Source organism: Megalops cyprinoides, chromosome 3, assembly GCF_013368585.1.
Source record: "Megalops cyprinoides isolate fMegCyp1 chromosome 3, fMegCyp1.pri, whole genome shotgun sequence".
NCBI lineage: Eukaryota > Metazoa > Chordata > Actinopteri > Elopiformes > Megalopidae > Megalops > Megalops cyprinoides.
Genome location: NC_050585.1, coordinates 49,195,419 through 49,217,038, shown reverse-complemented (window position 1 = coordinate 49,217,038; position 21,620 = coordinate 49,195,419). Strand labels below are relative to the sequence as shown.

Here is a 21,620-nt window from a genome sequence, read left to right as displayed (position 1 = left end):
GAGATGTGGCGTGAGGACTGTGAGAGGAAGGAGCCCGACTGGAGACACAGAGGTGCACCGCCTCGCTAATCCAACGCCGCTGTTTCACTGATAGCAGATATTACGGCCACAGACATGGGTCTGATCTCCCACTGCAAAGAGCGGAAGATATCATTCACACTCTCCTCTTGTAGGTAAGCCTGCCTTAATCCCCTCGAGGCATGGCCAAACTGCTGATGCAGCTAAAGTCTGCCGCTGGATCGACGCCACTGGCCTCGTTTATTCCCTCGCTAAAAAGCTTGACTTAAAACGAGAGTGATTCCGACATCTCGTGGAAATAAAGATTTCAAGAGGATTATCTGCTGCAGGGCTGGGTCAATATCTCACTGGTAATTATACTCATGCTATACCTGTTCTGTGCAGAATTTCAGACCGTTGGCAGAGTGTTGCTCTGGGACGTGGTGTATATTAAGTTGTGGTGTTTGGACACAAGGAAGGATCAAGGAATAGTGTAATATCGGATGTAATGGCAAAACAGTGTCAAAATGGGTCAAGCTGACACACTGTGCTCTTCATAAGACAGAGGACTTGAAACAAGAAATTAGTTTATGGCTAAACTACTGATTGGCCATAAACTGGATTAGAGTGATACAATCAATTCCCTGTAACACATACAACACACACATGCACGCGTGCACACACACACACACACGCACACACACACATATATATACACAGACCAGACCTTCTGGTGGCTTTCTTCCATGTAGATCAGTGCAGCTGTGCACTGACGTCACAGGTAACATGTTCAGTGGTCTGAATCCTTTAACTCCACGGAGTCCTGTTGCACAACAGGTCGTGGACACAGGTTAGTGATGGAGGGCTCCCTCATGTACCCTCAGCCGGGGGTATATCCCCCTCCCTACCTTGGGCCGTTTCCAAACACCACATAGGGGCCCTCAAGATTTAATGTGGACCTAAGATTTAAAGCAGGCTGTCTAGACCCTACAAAACGCATATAAACATAGGACTTCTGAGAGAGGAGGTCAGGGAATGCATTTTCCATAGTGGGTTTTTTTCCAGTGTTCTAACCATCTTTCCTCTGAAACATGAGGGATAAGGTTAGGACTACAGATAGTTTCTGAATGTCTCCAGTAAGCTTCCCTAAGGCAACCAGGACTCCGTGGCATTTACACATAGCCGAGTACAATGGCACAAATGTATTTTCAGTTGTATTTATAAATCCTTTCTCACACACGCAGACAAACACATGTGCACATATACATACATACACACACACATACACGCACAGACATACACGTACACACACACACCAAAAATTATACACAACATATATACATCTCTCTCTGTCTCTATATTGCTTTGTCAAACACACACACACACACACACACACACACACAGTGCATTCTAAAAGGCACAGAGGCTTAGCTGGAACATCTCTGCCACATCGACCATCCCACTTCACAGTGCCAGTCATCTTATGTGCAGTAATTAAAGAGCTCTCCCCATAACACATTATTTTTTGCGCAGCAGAGAGAATTAGCCGTAATCACTGCTTCCAGATTAAGCGCGGTTTCAGCCTGCCAGACAATGGTGGCCGATACCACGGCCCTAAAGCTCTTTAAAAAAAAAAAATCCAGACTCATGGGCTGGAAATCAAGAATGCTTTGGCCAATCTTAATTAGAAACAGACAGACAAGCTTTACTGGCTGATGTGAAGGGAAGATGAATGCAAAGACCGCGAACATTTACCGCATGCATGGGTGTGGCTGACAAAGCAAGGATAGAGTAAGCCTTTTATTTTTTTCTCAGGGTTCCTTATCTTATCGCTTACAGTGGGAAAGGAGAATGAATCCATGATGTTCTGGTTCGGCTTTTGATGAGCTATGTACTGTAAACCACTATCTAAAAAAATTTCCTCTCTCAGCTGGCTACACAGAAATAAGGCCATTTGTGGCATTTATATAGGCATGATTTAAGAAGCCATCTTGAAACAGCCAATGGCGAACTGAGATGGTAAACTGTGATTAGCAGCAAATCTTTAGTAAATGTATGCAGTAAGGGTCATGACCTCTGTCATCATTGATTCAGTATGAACTAGCTTCACATGTCTTTTCTAAGTAAAAAAAAAAAAACAATTAATTAAGAATTAATTAAAATGTGCAAATAACTTTCTGGCAGCATAGTTTTTCCATAGTCCTTCTGATTCTAGTTTTTGCTATGTATTTGTATCTCGCCAATTTATAGCATCCAGTACATCCAGTACAATATAAGGTGTCCATTTTTTTTAAAAGCCTTACAATTTTTTTTTTTTTGTGCTGCAGGTCAGACCCATGACAAGGCTTTAACATGAAAGGTGATTATAAAAATAACACGAATGTAATTAAGCATTAATGATGAAGTGGCTGTTTTACACAAAGGAGCAAATGTCTGTAAGTCGCTCTGGATAAGAGCGCCTGCGAGATGCCAGTAATGTAATGTGATGTAATGCAAATGTAACACCCTGCTTGTTTCAGAGTGTTGCAAATGGAGGCTGTCCCCACCCATATGTACGGTTTATTGTCCCCCTAATCAGAGGGGTAGCAATTACTGTGTTAGTCAAGTCAAGACAGACTTCCTCAGCACACTGTTTCCGAGGCCAGAAGGAGTGAGGCAACAAAGCCTATTGTTTCCCTATGCCAATATGCCAACCAGTTCAATTACCATCCAGCTGTGTCCAATGCAAGGAATGTGTTGGCATTATAATGCACTGCCATCACAGATTAGTGGGGGGGGGGGGGGGGGGGGGGGGGGGGGGGGGGGGGGGGGGGGGGGGGGGGGGGGGGGGGGGGGGGGGAGGGGGGGGGGGGGGGGGGGGGGGGGGGGGGGGGGGGGGGCAGGGTCACCATGTTCATTAAAACACAAACTGCCTGGTTAACGGAAAGTCGATTATACGCAGCGATAATATTTCACGGTGCACGCTGTGGATTTTGAATGGGGGAAAGTAAATGAGGCAGGAGAGACTTCAGCAATGATCTGTAACTGTCACTAGCTACCCTGTTACCGCTGTCTGCAAGCAGGGAAATTGAGTGCTTTTCACTGCCATTGCTAGTTTGAGTGTTTTATCCCACAATACATTGCACAGTGCCAAAAGTAGAACCCGTATTGACTGTAAGTGTGGTGGGTAAGATATAGAGATCATTTGATGAGGGTAACATCATAGAAATGAATGATGATTTTTAACAGAGTTATACAGAGTGTGGATAGGAGTTAGAAGTAGAAAAAATATAGGAAAAATATCTATTTGTGGTCTGGATGTCCCATAGCTGTCTGTCCTAATTGCTGCCTAGGCTAGCAATGTAGGGTAGCTGCAGTGTGCAATATGCCAAAACTACTGAAATATGACAATATTTTTTCATACAAAGACCAAACCTGCGGTCTTTATATGAAGGTATAACAGGTTTGCTATGGCTTGGGCTCCCGAGTTTTGGTGAAAATGCTTTATGACATTCCTTCCCTTTTAGAATAGCATCTAATCACGTGACTCCTCACCCTACAATGATCCACAAATCAATTACAGTATCTGTTATTAGCTTATCTATCATTGTAATATACCGTATTTGTTCACTTATGACGTAGGCTATTGAGTTATGCTTGCAGCTGCATGTTTTAATGCATCAGTTTAAATTTTGAGAATGAATTAAATCATGTCACATCAGGTGGCAACATTAGCTTGAAACAGAGTAATGAATTGAGCACAGCATCCTGTGATCTTCGCTGTTGAAACGATAAAGTGCCTCATTGGTATTACCTCAGCACCACAGTACCACAGCTGATTGCATTATTAGTCAAATTTGAGGCAGGCGGTACCAGCAGAGAGATTCACCAAAATATAGTTAGACTCTCACATAGACTGCTTTTTATCGGTTAGTTGACAAAATTTCAACTCCCTGTGTGACTGTGTACCTCAGGACTGAAGTCAGCCTGAAATTAGTGTTTGCAAATTGGCAAGTGCACAAACATAGCTAGCTGGCTAGCTACAACAGTGAAAACACTGAGTGTTTGGAGATATCTTTCTAGTTGTGACAAGTTTCAGTTCCCTGTTTTCTCTGGGTTTGAGCTGGTTCAATCTTAAGGCCAATCACAGAGGTTACATAGGGAACTACGTCAAAAAATTACTGTTGGGCTAGCACTTACCAGCTGCCTAGCTGAACATTAATTAGTTCATTGAGTTACAAGATTGTTTAGGTATGACAAATAATTGCAACCATTTCAATTTTCTGTTAATACATAGGAAGCTAACAAATGAACAGGTGTACAATCTGTTTTTTCACTGACAATGCTTGAAAACTGAAAATGAATCATGTTTAAGATCACAGCTGATTTTGATACCATTTCCAGTTGTAAGCGAGTGCATGTACTTGAACTGATGACAAGAGATTTCACATGTAGATAAAAGGGTTTTTTGAATACTTTAACATTCTTGTTGTCATAGTGGTGTTTTTTAGTATATTAGTACAAAATGATGTACAAATTCTGTCAGGATGATTAGAATAGCTGAACACACCAAACAAATTAGAATTACTTACTGCTTTTTTCAGAATTATTTAAAAATAAATGATCTTTTATGGTGATGCAGATTAGCATATACACCTATCGAATTGCCCAGAGGAAGAGTGCTTTGTGACATCACATTATCCCATAACGGTGGCTGTGAATGTGGGAGTGAGAAGACTGAACAGGACTGCTGATATATGACCGTGTCCCACTGCAGTGAAATACATGACTAACTGTGTTTAAAACATACAGTGTAATATACAGATTGCATTTTACTGTATAATCTAGTGTAGAATATGACAAATTATGAACTGTAATCACTTTCATGCTTACATAGACATCATTTCACACATATTGTACTATATTATAATGTTTATATGGCTATAGTGAAACATATGTGTGAAATTGCATATGACAGTAGCAATAATATGATCAAGTTATTATGTTCCTTCTATGTCAGAATAAGTACTGCTTCTTAATATGCATCTGAATCTGTCATCAGTTGGCCTGGTATTTGAGAACTGATGTGCTACTGCTGACATTCACTCAGAGAAGTGTGTAAAAGTTGTCTTGTAAACCCTGGAATCTCTTTTTAAACAAGCACATTAAAGCGTCTCAATACCGCAAAGTGTTTTCGTTTGACGTACTTAGCTGTTCAGTGTGGCGGGGGTGTCAATATTCTTACTTTGAAAATTAGGATTTTCACAGTTGCTCATAAATCTGGAAATCCAACATAATATCCTCAAGATCCTTTTATATGCCACCATTGGCTGGCGTTACAGCACCATAAAAAAAAAACCCAGTTCTGCGCTCTTCACAGAACTCTCTGTTGACTGGAGACAAACAGAAATATTATTCATTAAACAGACAGCTAACTGTGATTAATGTGGTTTCTATTTATTTTGTGACTGGTTGAGTGATGCCCAGTTTCAGTGCTGGCTCTGGCCTGAGAGTGTTGCTGTTTAACACTTAAAAGAGGGAAAGTGAGAACAGTGTAAACAATTCCACAGATGAGGGTAGCGGTTGGGTTTTTTTTTTTTTTTTCCAAGACTGTGAATGAAAACAGCCAACTTAAACGCAATTATAGAAGAAAGAGGGGACTGCCTGTTTAAATAAGACCAGTTCTCTGTGTGTGGAGAGTAATGAATTTTACATACAATGGGCAAAGCATATGAGAGCAATGTTGGGATCGCTCATAAATGTACCAGAGCAAACCTGACAAAGATCAGTATGGGGTTTATGAAAACCTGTGTATGCTACAGATTAAATCCATCTAATGTGAGTGTAGAGTTCATGAGCAACAACCATCTACTTGCCCGTCAGATTATGATTATTCTCTGAATACTTTTTAGGACTATACTTTTAATATTTAACATATATCACATTGAAGGGGAAATTGAGATGAATTTTAAGTTCCCTGGAAAAATATGTGGTAGGACAACGAAACCGAAAGACAAACAGACGACGGCTGATAAATGTTTTCAGCACCTGCCACCCTTCAAGAGCTAACGGAATAACGTCAGTCAGGGAACAAAGAGTCGTCACCTCTCGTGAAGTGCCACCTATTTGCACATGACAGTCAGCCCTCTCGGCAGTCCGTCTCAGCTTTGCGCAGCACGTGTCTGCCTTGGCAACACACAACATCAACATAACAGCCATTACTAGCTGCCAGTGCTCCCTCTCCAACAGGTTGGGCCAATCTGAGGAGAGGATGGCACAATGACGTTCCGCTCACAGTCTCTCCCTTGCGATCCCTCCTTTGTGTGTTTTTGTAGTTCACATATTTTCACACAGTCTGCGCTTCCAGTCAGACGGTGTTAATTAGCGCACCCAGAACACAGAAACTCGCTTTGTGCTGGCCAAATGGAGGGAAGCTGCCCCCCCCCCCCCCCCCCCCCGTTCATTTGGCTGTACAGTGAACATTTCTACCTGTCATGCATAGTGCAAGATTTCTGATTTTAATTAGCCACAATGAAGCTTTTCTCAACCAAACATTTATTGAATTTGCCTGCACAGATTTGCCTTTGCAATCGCAGCACTTAGAGGCTCATTGAATGCCAAATGATAACGAACAGATTAAAATGAACGCTTGAAAAGTAGAAGCCACACAGACACAGAGCCAGATGCAGAGTGGACATGTGCAGAATCTGAAGCAGACACCAGAGTCTTTTTCTCTTACACACACAAATACATATATTCCTTTGCTATCTGTCAGGAGAATCTTAAGTCTTAATGCCTCCATAGTCATTGTTAGTATCATTAATAAATTTCCAGATGACATCAAACAGCCATATTTAGGAAGTGTAATTAGCTGAGTGAATTCCCTGTGCTCAGAAAGATTTGCTCTTGATAATGAACAAATCACCACCTAAAACAGGCCGAGTGGCCTGAATGGTGCCCTTGTTAGAGTGCTGTGTTGTCATATTCATTTGTAAGTTTTAAAAATGTCTATTGAGATGCAATAGTCTCATCTATGCAATCAGTCTACACATCTGTCTGTGTGTGCGTGCTTGACATGACAAAGCCAATAATTGATAGATTTAACATATATGACACACATATATGTGTATATATAATGTGTAAATTATACACACACAGATGTGCGCGCGCGCGCACACACACACACGCACACACACACACACACACACACACACATACACACACATACACACAAACACACACACACACACACACACACACACACACACACACACACACACACACACACAAACACACACACACACACACACACACACACACATACACACAAACACACACACACACACACACACACACACACACACATACTGTATATATATATATAGCTGTATGTGGTATATATATAGCACATTTCTGGGTGCTCTCCTGCTGCTTATTACTACTGTAACTGTTTTCTGCACACACAGTTGTGTGTTTGCATCACTGCAGAAGAGGAATATTTGTTTAGCAAATATTCTTCTTGTACCCTCCAAACCATTTTTACATGTACATCATATGCAGAAGTTTGGTTTCCGGCTGACAAAGTGGTCAATAACAGCGTGTATGTGTGTGCGTGTGCGTGTGCGTGTGCGTATGCGTGTGTGTTTTAAAAATAGAATCACGGGGCAGATCGAATTACAAGGAATCTGCAAATGACAGACAAAGCTTTTCAAAGGCCATACTTCAGAGAGGGCAAAAAATAAAGTGGGCCGCCGATAGCCCGGCATAAACCGCGGGAACAAATTCAAGGATAAACATAAGCCAGATGATACGTGAGTGCCAGCCCACAGGGTGCATGGTGGCGGTGGGCTGGCTGTGCAAACGGAGGCTGGCTTGAGCTCCTTGCAGGGCAGGGCCTGCGTCAGCGCTGAGTGATATCAAAGCCGCCTAAGAAATGGCCCCCGAGATCTTAAGCCGCGGATGAAAACGAGCGTACGAACGGTCATCCTTACGTATAATCTCCACATTGCGTTTAATCTCCACATTAGTTTGCAGCAGAGGGCTGGGGTTGAGATGGGGAGATGTGTCTAACTGATCCTCACGCCCTTTTTGTTATTATTCAGCAGGAGCCCAGGGCCGCCTGCGCCCCACATTTACAAACGAGGGGTGGGAACTCCTAACCCACGGGGATGGTTCTCTGATGGTTTAGTTTGTGGAAGATGAATGGCAGTCTATAAATAGGGTTTTGATGTCAAAATCGGGTTTCAGAGTTTGAGGCTGTGGGGCTTCTAAGTACTCCGTGTCCCAGATGACTTTATTTTCAATAGATGGGCAACCAAGAACTTCCTAAAATACCGTGCAGGATAGACCAATATAGGATCAGGTCTAGGGTAGGACATTTATGACAGATAGATGATCTCACTGTACCATTACATTGTCACAGGCAAATATAGCTCACCTTTTAACTGATGCCATCGGCCTCAACCAATCCTGCTGTTGCCAAGAAACACACAAGCTGAGACGAAACAAGAGAATGAGAATGGTGGAAGTACACAAGACGATACATTAAATCCTTTCTCTAAATCCGTCTGTAGCGTGACAGTAAGTGAATCAAATCTGAAACCCAGTGAGCTGTAGCATTTCCCTGCACAAATATCATCAGTTTCCCTTCCTACCAACACTGAGTATGAAAGGAAATGGTAGTCGCTGGAGTGAGCTGCCTCCCACTCTTGTTCTCAGTGAGAAGCTCACCTTGCTGCTCTGTAGTGAGCTGTAGCTGGTGGCTAAACAATCACAGCAGGCTCCAAAATATAATCTTTTGAAGAAGCTCATACCCTCTGCAAGCACACAAATGTCTTTCAGTTATTTTCACGAAGACTTATTTGTGCCCCACCCTATCACCACCCGGGCCTACATGCAAACCAGGAACAGGAATATTTTGACGCCCCTGCCAAAATGACAAAAATGTACTTAATGCATGTAACTACCAATCCCTCTCTTCACCAGTGAGACCCATCTCAAGGCATTTTGTGATGTAAAGTGGGTCTATGTGGTACTATGTGTGTGTCCAAGCCTCATACTCTCATCGTGCATATTGTGTCCACTGAGTCCTGTTACATGCATACTCTGTCCTCTGTGTCCTGTTATTGCCATTCTGATCCCGCATCCCATTACACAGTCCGTCCCCTCATTGATCCTTCCTCCCCTGTGTAGACGTCAATGAGGCCCTTAAAGTCTCTGCCCTTTGACTCCAGGCCTCTTTGTTGAAGTACCTTCTATTGTCTGGTGAAGGGGTGCATTCAGCTCTGTTGCTCGATAGATCAATACAGAGCTTTCAGGCAGCCAAAGGACCCCATTCTCTTACCATTCTCCAAAAATTCAAGATGGAAAAAAAGCAATACCACCACCACCCCAACACCACCTGCCCAAACCCCCCACCCCCCCACCCCTTCTGCCTCTCAGATCAAGGAGAGAAGAAAGTCATAGGAGCGTACAGGCCAGATTTTGGTGAACGGGTGAGATCATTATCAGCTCACATGTGGTCAGTGTGTGGCAAATAACCTCCACTGAGCTCCACTCAGATGTGTTTACATGAGTCCACAAAGGGCTAGTTTGAAGTGCTGCCAATACCACTCAACTGAGTTAAAGAACCATGGTAAATGGTTCTGGAAATTGTCCAGACCAGGGTAATAGCACAATAGCTATGAAGCAGATAATAAAACGTGCTCCTGGGGAGCATTTAGCAACCCCCTTAGAAGCATAGCTGTAAACTATGCATGATGGGAAGGCTAACTTCGATGCTTTCAAATGCTTAATGTAGATTTCCAAATATGGTGAGACTTGAGGTGAAAAGCGAGTTGAAATATTCAATGGGCAATATATATAAATGAGAAGGTGTTTACAGTGATGTGGGAGATCTGGGAAATTGACTTATGACCTGAAAGTTCAGATGCCAACAGTGGCTGCGCTATTGTGCAAAAACAGGTTAAACTGAACTGCTTCAGAAAACCTCAGAAAAACAATACATTGTAGGCGTGTGCTAGTGACAAAAAGAATAACAAATAGTAATAAAAAGAATAATAGATGCAAAATATAAATCTTATGAGATGCCCATCCAGAACTGTATGCATGAGTGGCTTCTTTAAATGGCATCACTTAAGACTGCAATCATGTGAAACTAAATATAGCTCACGCCGAGATGCTGACAAGCAGCCTGTAAAACAAAACTGTATTACAGCCAGTATGAACAGCATTTCCGCGTTCCCCTGCAGTGACCATTCCAACCTGCAGAGTCAGTATTTCTCAGGGCCTCTCCTCCTTTCTTTGTCTAATCTCTTTTTTCCCCCCTGTGCTTGCTGAGGGGAGAGAGAGAGGAAATGGCTGTTGCAAAGCAATTGGCAAATGTTCTTGGCCAGGTCGGGGTTGGCACACGGTGCGTCCAATGGCCGATTAGCCAAAAGCAAATCGAACCTCAGGATAAGCATCCAGCAGAACAAGTACACCATTGCCACTGCAAAGTCAATTTCCTGAAGTGCTGACCGTATAAGAAGAAGAAAAAAAAAAAAACGGAAATGCAAAAACTTTAGCCCCAATCAATAAACCTGGGAGTACTTGTGCCCCTACATTTAACCAGAATACAGAGGAATTACCATCGTAAAACAATTGCAATGCTCATTGATTAAAACCACGCTCACTCCATCCCATGAATATCAATTAAGAATAAAAAAAAAAACTGTAATCAGCAGAGGAGAAACCTGAATTGCTTCAGTAAATACCAAGCAGTATAAATTGTTAATGGGTAAAATATAACTCAGCCTAGCAGACTTCAGAAACTGAATGCTTTTTTTGGAATTGATGTGACACAAAGTGGAAGGAGAGAGTGTTTTGGAATAGACTCTGCCCTTGGGTATCAGCTGCCCTACCAAGAAGTGAAGGAGAGCATTGGGAGGACAGAATGGCGAAACGCACAGAGACCTTTCATAGGGTTACAGTTGGAAATCAGAGACTGAGATCACCATTACATTATTGTCATTTAGCAAACACTCTTATCCAGAGTGACTCACGTGGGTTACCATTTCATACCTTTACACAGTTGGAGATTTACTGAGGCAATTGTGGGTTAAGTACCTTTCCCTAGGGTACAACAGCGGGAGCCTCCAGCAGGGAATCGAACCAGCAACCTCTCAGGTACAAACACTGCTCCGTGCATGCCACGCTGCTGATCAGGAGGTGTTCTAGGTGGAACCTGCTCCAGACCTCCCATCCTGTGTACACCTGATTAACGTTGACATCACAAGCCCACTGCTGGGCTTGCTAGGTCCAGACTGATTTCTTATAGACACAAACTGACAGCAATGTACAGCAGAAATAAGAAATAATATTTTATTTCAAAAGAAGAATCTGACAAGCAATCATTATTCAACATATTAAAACATTTGCACCAGCTCTTCAGCAGACCCGGTGTTGTAGCTCATTAAAATAAATACTTTTAAGAGAAGAAATAATACAGACAGCATATTTGAAAACAAACAATCAAATAATGCACATTTTACAAGAGATGAAACTTTTTAAAGGTCATAAAACTCGCTCTCACCCCTACACCTCCTACATAAAAACCACACCTTTTTTATTTAGAAAAACAGTATCGTAAAAACCATGGGTCAGTATTCTTGCAAAATACAACTACAAAAAAAATCTTCAGTTTTCACAAAAAAATTTGCAGGAAATTACTGTAAATCACTGATATTGTAGAAAGATCGATCCAGGATTTTCTTGAAGAATAATTAAAAACTACTGGAAGTGTGCTTTCATCTTTTTACATTAGTATACACAAATATATTATAACTATATTTATATTACCAACTTCCACTACTGGTCGTGATTACAGGTCCCACTGTTACGGTTGTTAACGGCTGTATTGCACAGGCCATAACTTCCTGCTCCACAATGATGGGAGGTGCCCAGAAAGCCCTTCTTTCACACTTTGGTGTCGATCCGTACTCGAGGACGACCCCCCCATTACACCGCGCTGAGCGACCCACATGCTCACAGAAGCCGAAACTCGTACCTCGTTTCGTATCTCTGCCTTGACTGGCTGGCAGGGTTCGACTCACCCCAAATTTCTCGCTATGACACTGCTATCCACATTTCCCTAATTCTACAATACACAGCTTAAAGCATTTGGTTTCATCATGGTTTTTCCACCACACCCTCGTAAAGAACAGACAAAAGAATCTGTCCTCAGATTTCAAGGATACAGATGGCCGCGGTACAATGGTCCACATGATACTGTGTGAAACGTACACACATCTCTGCATGCCGTATGACACAGGGAGCACCGTCCCCCCCGCGGCCTGGTCATTGTCTGCGCTCGTGGACGAGCTGCTGCTGAATTCCTCAAACCTGCCCATGGAGGACCAACTGAGTGAGTCTCAGATCTGCTGTGATACCGCAGTCAGACTGGAACCATTAGCACCTTTCTCCATGCGTCTGAGTTCAGGGCTGCAATCCGCACCACGCAAGCACTGTATCTTTGACTCTGGCAGGGAGACAGAACAGTGAAAGAGGGGAAAACTACATTTGTGTGTCTACAGCTCTTAATTTGGTACCCAGTATGTGTTCAGGAGGTGATGTGGTTGGAGACAGAAAGGCCTCGCCTTCTGTCCAGGAAGCAATACGGGACACATGCACATCAACAGAAGGCAATCGCATTTATGAGTGTATACAGTATGTGTGAGTGTTTAATGTCTTAGAGTATCCTGAGTTCCTGCCATCATTTCTGTCAGTTCAGAGGCTTTAGGCTTATTTCTGTCTGCTCAGCCAAAAACAGTCAGGATACTCCCGCGCTTGACCCAGCAGAGGAAAACTGCTTATGAGATAACCCGCAATATGCTGCAACCCTCCTTTCCTTATGACCTGACCAAAACATCCCTACCTCCAAGGAAGGATGTCTCTAGCAAAATTCAAACATCCTCTCAGGTGAGCCTTTCACCACCACTCCCCTGCCTTCCTCTCATTTTCACACCGGCTCAAGAGAGATTACACAGCAACATCCATATTTATATAAAACTGCTAGGCACTGTTGAATGTCCAAGGCTTTTTTTGTCATGGCTCAAAAATCAAAACAAAACCAGTTACCATTTTCCTACAGACCAAACAAGTCAGCCTTTCAGCGTGAATAAATAAACGGCCAGAAACGAAAGTGACTGCCAGCGTTTCCTGTCCAGCCAGTCAACACCATCTGTCCGGCTCCCCCCGTGGAACTGCTGCAAGGAGTCCAAGAACACACCGGCGCGGAGGCAAAATGCACATCCTCGCCAAAAGAGTCTTTTCCAGTCTTGACCCGCCCCCCCCCCCCCCCCTTTTTTGGCCACCCCCATCCCCCCCCATCCAAAGCCCCCCCCCCCCCCCCCCCCCACCCCCCTGGAAACACATTGCACCTCTCAGGCGATAATCTTCTGGGGGATGTCTATGGAGGCCTTGAGGAAGATGGCGTTGTCTCGGATGTAGTTCCTCTTCTTGATCTCCTCGTGGGAGATGAACTTGGGGTAGCCGAAGCCCAGTGTGCTCTCGTCCAGCGAGTTGCGGGCGCTGGGGCAGGGCTTCTGGAAGTTCTTCCAGTTGGGGTCGGGGTTGAAGGTCTCGGTGATGTGCTGGGGCTTGGACAGGGAGGGGTCGCTCTGGTCCAGGATGGAGAAGGTGACCTTGTAGGAGAAGGGCCATTCCAGCAGGCTGTCGTACTCGCCCGGCAGCACCCGGATGTAGATGGACAGGTGCGTTCCTTCGCCGCTGCCGTTGCCGTTGAGGAAGGCCGACACCTGCAGCTTATAGCCGTAGCGGTGGGAGTAGAAGGGCGGGCTGAAGAACTCGTGGTTGCTGCGCAGCTTGGACTCCTGCAGCCGGCGGGCGTAGTCGGCCAGCTTCCAGATGAGCACGCCGTCGTGGCTGACGGACAGCTCCTCCAGCTCCCTGCGAAGCTCCAGGATCTCCTGCCTCTGCCGGGTCACCAGGCTGCACATCATGGTCAGGTGGGACTTGGTGCTGTCCTCCAGGTGTCGGCCGATCGCCAGCTTGGGGCACTGCCAGAGAGAACGGAGCAGATATTAGCGTTTCACTATCAGCCTCAACATTAGCCTCGCCGGCCTCCTGAGAATTTACTGGGTAAGATCATTCTCTGCTAGGCTACACTGCCGCACTTGGTGTACTTGTAGTATGATTGGCTGATAACTTCAGGAATATCGTCACACTTTGCTTGTCACTAGTAATAACGGGAGTGCAGATGCCCTGCTAGGGAATCTGCCCACAAGCTTTCTACACACAGGGAAGGGTGGGTGGATTTCAATCGATTCCAACACTTGGGCGACTTTCTGCTTTTCGAGAAAGTGAAGTCTCAGCTGTCTAGTCTTTGCATTTGCATTGTTATCGATCCTCTGAATCCTCCCATTTGACAGGAGGCGTTAGAGACCGGAGCTGGCAGCACGAAGCGAGAGGCTCGAGCGGGCCTGCAGAGTAAGCTGGAAACACACGCGGTACGGCACCGGGTTTACGGCAGAAGCAAAACCGCAGGAACGCACGAAGGCCGCAATGCAGCTGTGTGCTTCTCATTAAGGTACGGCTCCCGGGGACTGCACGGGCCCGCTCTCACAGACAAAAGATCGCAGCGCTTCATTCCGACGAGGTTTTTCGGGACAGTTCAGCGCACACTGAAAATAAACAGCCGGAGAAACACACGAAACAGCAGCAGAGGAAACGGAAAGCCAGCCGCGTCCTGACGCCAGTCTGCAGATGCCAGCCCGGGGGGGGGGGGTAAACTCACCCTGTGTTTGCAGCCCGCGTCTTTGAAGGGGCAGAGCACCAGGGCGCTGCAGCAGCTCTCCTTCACGTGGGCGGCCAGGTCCTCCCGGGCGATGTTCGGCGTGCCGCACTGGTTCGGGCACTGTACCGGGAACCGCGGGCAATGGTACTGGTGGTTCTGTGGGGTGGGGGGGGGGGGGGAACAAAAAAAAAATCACCCTATGGATCAGATTTACAGTTTGACAACATATGTAAGCAATTATGTTAGATTATGTACACAAAGTGGCAAAACCCGTATTTGTAAGGTATGCCACTCTGAAATGCACTGATTTAACATTATTTAGAGTTTTGATTTTGTGTTTATAACACACAGTTTTTAGTTTGAGGGGGGGTAGGCTTGAGGAACAATGGCTCTTAAAGTAAACTGAATGCAATGAATGCATGCACTGTATATGTGGCCAGTGCTCTGATTAACACTTCATAAACTGTGAGAGGGAGCGGAGGAGAGAGCGTTATAATGGGGCCTGGCACGGTGGCACAGAGCCCTCCTTCACTGGGCTACTGGGACGCAGGTGCCGCCCGGGGAGATGGTGCCAGCACAAACAGCAGGCTGGCATGAAGCTGGGGGGGGCATGAATGCTACTCTTCATGGAGGGACGGGCACTGTGCCACCCCCCTCGGCACAGTCTGAAAGCCACTCTTCACATAGGACTGAGAGGGCACTGTTTTCGGCCTTATTACCCCCCACACCCACATGATAGCCCAAGCAGAGAGACACAAAGATAAGGTTATTACTTCAACACCAACACCTCTGACATCTCATCTGTGCTCTGCGGTGGGCTTTCCAATAAAGCCAGCCCAAAGTTTGCACAGCCAGGGAGCAGTGAGTCAGAGAGCCAACACACACACACACACACACACACACACACACACACAGACACACACACCTAGTGCCACAAACCTAGAACCAACTGTAATGAACTCTGGCAGATGTTGACATTCAGTGTTCATTGACTGAATTCAAGCATGAAATGCACTCAAAATTGGAAGCGTGAGATCATTCTGAAATATTAAAATATTTACAGATCCCGCACAAAAACTGCCGTGAAAAAAGCCGCGTGAGCGTTTTTCGGGAGCTGACCTGGATGGTGTCGAAGACGAACTCCTTGCCGCAGTACTTGCAGGGCTGTGTGCGCTTGGGACACTCGGCCAGGCTGTGCTGGGACAGGAGTCTGCGCATCATGCGCGCACCGCACTTGTTCTCGCAGTAAACACTCTCCTGGGGACAGATGCCCTGGTGGTTCTGCAGGGATGGGACAGGACAGGACAGCTCACGCACCGGTATCATCTTAGTTGAGACAACCCGCTTGCAGCAAAACACCTCCACCCCGACTACCAGCTCAAGAAACCGGCTCCTCAGTTTCTACTACAGTATTATTAAGGGTTTATCCAGGGTAACTACAACAGGGTAACCATCTCTTACACCTTAAATATTCTCAGTTCATTTTAACTACAAGAGCGACTGCGCACAATGCTTGAGGATACAACTGGATCCATATAATTCCTGTTTTAATATATTCACAGAATTACGCACAGCATTAGTGATTGATGCGTTTGTTATACATGTGGCACATATATTAACATATGAAAAGACACCATTCTGGTTTCACCGTTTTCATATGAGTAAGAAATGATGGCCTGCTGTGTTTCCCCATTCCCTCCAAAGCCCTAAAGGTGCCATGTGATTACAGAAAGTGCACCATGCTGAGATGGAATAGTTTGTGAGGCTGAGTGTGCTAATTCCTCAGTCCCACCCTCTCCATGTGCCCCCACTGCTCAGTTACTCAAAATAGTGTATTTATTATTTATTGCATCTCTGTGGTGTGACTTAAGATGAATCCTGACTTTGTGTTCTCATAATCTCAATAACTACGTACACCTTGCAGACAAAACGGCAGCGTAGCACAGAGGTTAAGGAGCAGGATTCGTAACCTTCTAGCTGTATAAATGGATAACATTGTAAAAAAAAAACTGTAACTGATGTAAGTCGCTCTGCATAAGAGCATCTGCTAAATGCCTGTAATGTAATGTAAAACATAAAATACTGTGGTACTTTTTTATGCATCCACCATAATTGTCGAGGCATAGATGGTGCTTGGTTGTCTTTGCTTGTGTGAATATACACACACATACAGAACTGTAACCAATGTAAGTCACTCTGGATAAGAGGGTCTGCTAAATGCTAATAATGTAATGTGATGTGATGTGATTGTGGAGATGAGGTTTATAAAGACGGCGCTCACCTCGTAGGCCTCGCCGGTGAACTCGTTGCCGCAGAACTCGCACTTGACCTTGCGCTTGACGCAGTCGTACTGCAGGTGGTCGGGCAGGTCACGGCGGGTCAGCTTGGCGGCACAGCGGTTGGGGCAGGGGATCACGTTGAAGGCGCAGGTGGAGAAGTGGCCCTGGGAAAGCAGGAGAGAGAGAGAGAGAGAATGGTGAGGCAGGGGGGCCGACGGCAGCAGCACTTGTGGAGGGACGTTCAAAGGAAGGGGACAGCGGCGGGCGGCAAGAACAGCCGGCAGGCTCACAGGCTAAAGGAAGACGAAACTGGGCAGGAGTCGGACAGGAGTCAGCTTAATTCTGCTGGATTCTGCGTGGGCGGTGCGGAGGTGAGGAGCAGTACCTGCAGCTGCTTCATCTGGCCGGTCCAGCGGCAGCCCTCCTCGCTGTGGATGCAGCGGATGGGCAGAGACATGATCTGCTGCTCCAGCTCCGGGTCGGGGTAGATCTGCGGGTCACAGCCAGAACAGAGCGGCGGGGGTCAGTGAGAGTCAGTGAATATCTCCGTCTCGGTCAGAGACACATGGGGCATCACAGCTCTGTGAGCGTCTCTCTGCTGCTGGGGTCTGGGCCTGGGGAAGCTGTGCTGGTTGAGGAACGCTACAGTGTGTTAGGATGTACGCTGCGTGTCCAAAATCCATGTTGAGTGGCACTGTAGCATAGCAGTAAGGAGCAGGACTCATACCCAAAAGTTTTGATTCCCTGCTTGGGCACTGCTGCTGCTGCACCCTTGGACAAGGTACTTAGCCCACAATTGCCTCAGTAAATATCCAGCTGTATAGATGGATAACATTGTAAAAACCTGTCACCAGTGTAAGTTACTCTGGATAAGAGCATCTGCGAAATGCCAGTAATGTAGTGTAATGTAATCAAGTGTATGGTGCTGCCCTTACTGATTGGCTGATGATTGAGAAGGAATAATAGCCCACGTCGTAAGGGAAGGGAGCTGCCATGGTGTTACCGCACAGCCCGCTGGGAGGCAGCTCCACCACAGCACAGGGGGCAGGCTGCATCAGGACATGAGTGTGAGTCACAGAGCCAACCCGAGGAGACCCCCCCCCTCCCCCCGAGGTAAACCCCAAACCCCTGACGCGAATCCATGCTCAAAGCCCCGCGTGGAAGCGCGCAAATGACCTTTAAGTGACCTTTACCGGATTGGTGCCGTCAGCATGTCTGAGATCAGACACACAAGACCTGCTTTTATGCCGCCTGCATAGGTCACACTCTGTCCCCGCCGCTCAGTACTGCTCTTTAATAACAGTTTGCTCAAACTTTGATGGCGGTTACACGCATTTTGAGCTTACAGATGAACCTGTTGCCCAGAAACAGACACAGTGCAGGCAAATAAGGGAGGGAGGGGGTTGTACGTATTTGAAGGCCACAGTGAATCAGCTGCAGTAGAGTGATGGTGGCATACCCTATCGCTTTATTTATAACTGTATTTCAATAAGACCAAGACTGAGACATCAAACTAATATTTTAATGTACCAAAACTGTGAACATACGTTCTGAGTCACAGATCAAGACCAAGACAATGAGAACGCAACCAATATCGCAACAGAGACATCATCATGTCTGATGTATACCTGTATATAAGTCTGGAAAAACAAAACAAGACTAGCACAAATTATTCTGTGTGGCGAGGAATCGTATTCATCACTTCAAGATCAAGGCTCGGTCTCAAGATCCCAACCGTACACGAGAGTGCCTGAAACAGCGTGCGGAAACAGTAAGCAGTTCAGATAAGGCTCCAGTCCATCCGCACTCTACATTCCAGGTCACAGGCAGTAACCTGACGTGTCCTTTTTGTCACAGTATTGACTGTTATACACCACCAACATCATCACTGTGAGCGTGAATTAAGCCCTTTCACCTCAGCTGTACATAGTAACAAAAACTGTGAAATCACTTGAAAATAAGTAAAAATAATCACTTCAAAAATAATCACTTAAAATAAGAAAGCCTTCATCCTGCACACAGTCAGCCTGTGTGTGGATTTCCCACCCAAAATCAGATTAACGTTTTAAAAGCAAAGATGAAAAAAAAAAAAAAAAAACAAGCCAAGGAGTTTAATTAAAGTCGTTTGGATTTTTGGGTCTTTTTTTGGAACGGCGCAGGAGCTCAGCGCTAAACCACATGTAATTTTGGGACTCGACGCACACCCAGTGGCTTAGGGAACATGGCTGCCCGAGGGAAGCCGGCTCATTGTTAGCAGATCAGGCTAATGCCCTCATGGTTTCTGCCTTTCCGAAATCCTCACAAATCTGAGGCCGTCTTTGATTAGGCCGCTGAGCTGCGTATATTGCCTTTATTCAGCCTTTAGTTTCAAGAGAAAGGGATAAAAAAAAACAAAGAAAAACAGATTTGGCCTTCGTGCTGTATTAGCGGCCACAGAGGAGAGGAATAAATAACTGTGGGTGCACAGCGAGAGGAGATGCAGTTGGACTGCCCGGCCGCAGAGCTGTCCGCCTTGTTTAGTCAGCTCAGGGTGAGTCACCCTCCCCACAGCCTGCACTGTATGCAGAGCCCGCTGCGGCCCCGGCGTTGTGGCGGGGTACGTCATTACTGCGATTTGTGGGATGGGGGTGGAGGTTGGGGTAGGGTGGGGCGGGGTGGGGTAGGGGGGAAATGGATGAGGCTCGGCAGGCCCGTGGGGAAGAGATGCACCTTTCTCTCGGAGCGAGTGCACGTACCGGCCCGGCACAGTGGACTTTCAGGGCTGTACTGCTGATGCGCACCGCTCAGCGCAGCTGCGCTACAGAACGTGTCCGGAGGTGGAAGCCAGCTCCCCCGCTGCGGGGACGGAGGGGGGCTTCCTCTATGAATGCAGTGCCAGTGTCCTTAACGGGGACTCTCATGAAAAGACAAATTATCGGGAGTCCTTCTGAGCCACCTGCTGTGCTGGCGCTCGTCCACACAGCTGACGTGCTCGAGAGGAGGAAGCGTCATTGTGAGGTGAGGATCCGCACACGTGCATACGCCTGCGCAGGGTGTAGGAGAGCGTGACAGAGACAGCGAGAAGGAAAGGAGCCGGGCCTCTGGTGGTCTTACCTTGGCATAGTCCAGGGGCAGCTGGTCCTCAGGACACTTGAAGACCCCCTCACTGCAAAAACAACACACAAAGAGGACAAGTTCAGCAATGACGCACGGTGCCATCAAACCAACGACGCTGGGAGAGTTCAGTTTACCCCTGACAGAATTGCCACTGAAATAACACAGACATTAAAAAAATGACCCTTTGGAAAAAAGGAACATTTATGGGGTGGACCTCACTAATCCACAGCTTCTCCTGACCTGCTCCAACAGTGGGGGTTTGATCAGTGACGCCAAGTCGAGATTAACTCATTTCTACCTCCTTCAGTAACTCATCACAGCCCAGCTTACAGCCAGCCTCGATGAGACTTCTCCCGCACCATTGACTTTAACGTTCTCGCCCTTTCCTCTCTCCCCTCTCTCTCTCCATCTTCTATGAATTTATTTCCACAATTACAGTTTTATTATTGGAAAAAGGAGAGGCAGCCAGCCTTGGCCTGCCATCATTAATGCATAAAGGGTGCTCTGTCTACCTCTCCTTCCCTGTCTGAAGCCGAACAGGATGAGGGCAGCCATCGCTCTGCCTGGCCGCTGCCTCCATCAGAGTGCTCTGCTTACTCTGCTCTTCAGGCTCCGCCATCTCCCTCTGAAAGCATTGATTTCTTATTTGTCTCTCGGAGCGGAGAGGCTGTCTGGTGGGGTCAGCAGCTCATCAGTAATTATCTCTCTTTCATAAAACGGCAGCAGCACAAGAGGATAAATTAATGAAACGCGCTGGGTTTTTTTTTTTGTTTAGCCAAAAAAAAAAGTTTTCACTTCTCAGAAAGTTGACAATTACAGCACGCGGGCCTACGTCCGTCTTCGTTCGAATGCAACGTGCAATAACGGTTTAAAAATACATTAGACTCTAATCCAGTGATTGCAGAGGAGCTACCCGGGTGCTGTCACTGATCTGCATCGCATTCATTTTACAAACAACCAAAGAACAGTTTGTTATTATCATGGTGAAGGTACTTATGATGCTGATTTCACATAACTCTGCACATATTTTCAACAGTGTGCTGATTCACAGTAAATTCCTTGGACATGAAAGGGAGTATTAGCAGGAATCCTATGAACTGTCATAAGAGGAGCATCCAAGCGTGCGATTAAAATGCCTTCACAAGACACCATATTGCGCAAATCAAACTCACCTAAGAGACAGATAATGCAGAAAGTTGTAACTCAAATTAAGTTAAATTTAAATTTCATAAGTCTCTCCAATATGATGGTGAGTCAGAGAGAAAAGAAATGTGTTTGCTCTGGAGCCACAATAAACATCCAGTATTATTTAGAGAACCACAAAGCTGAACACTGTAGCCATATGTGACAGTTTTTCCATCCCAAAGTCACAAATGTCAGTGTAGCCATATGTGACAGTTTTTCCATCCCAAAGTCACAACTTTCAGTGTATCTTAACCAGTAAAGACCACCTGGGCCTTCTGAAACAAGCTACA

At 45.9% G+C, this 21,620-nt stretch overlaps 1 protein-coding gene across 1 annotated transcript in view; it reads right to left on the bottom strand.

Moving 5' to 3' along the window:
- Positions 1–13,397: 13,397 nt before the first annotated feature.
- Positions 13,398–21,620, bottom strand: part of LOC118774936 (TNF receptor-associated factor 4-like) — a 34,405-nt gene continuing 26,182 nt past the window's right edge. The window contains exons 2-7 of the mRNA XM_036524559.1: positions 20,143–20,194; positions 17,435–17,539; positions 17,052–17,213; positions 15,890–16,051; positions 14,771–14,926; positions 13,398–14,033 (exon numbers count right to left, since the gene is read on the bottom strand). Coding sequence (XP_036380452.1) covers positions 13,398–14,033; positions 14,771–14,926; positions 15,890–16,051; positions 17,052–17,213; positions 17,435–17,539; positions 20,143–20,194 — 1,273 coding nt within the window. The remainder of the gene's footprint in view (positions 14,034–14,770; positions 14,927–15,889; positions 16,052–17,051; positions 17,214–17,434; positions 17,540–20,142; positions 20,195–21,620) is intronic.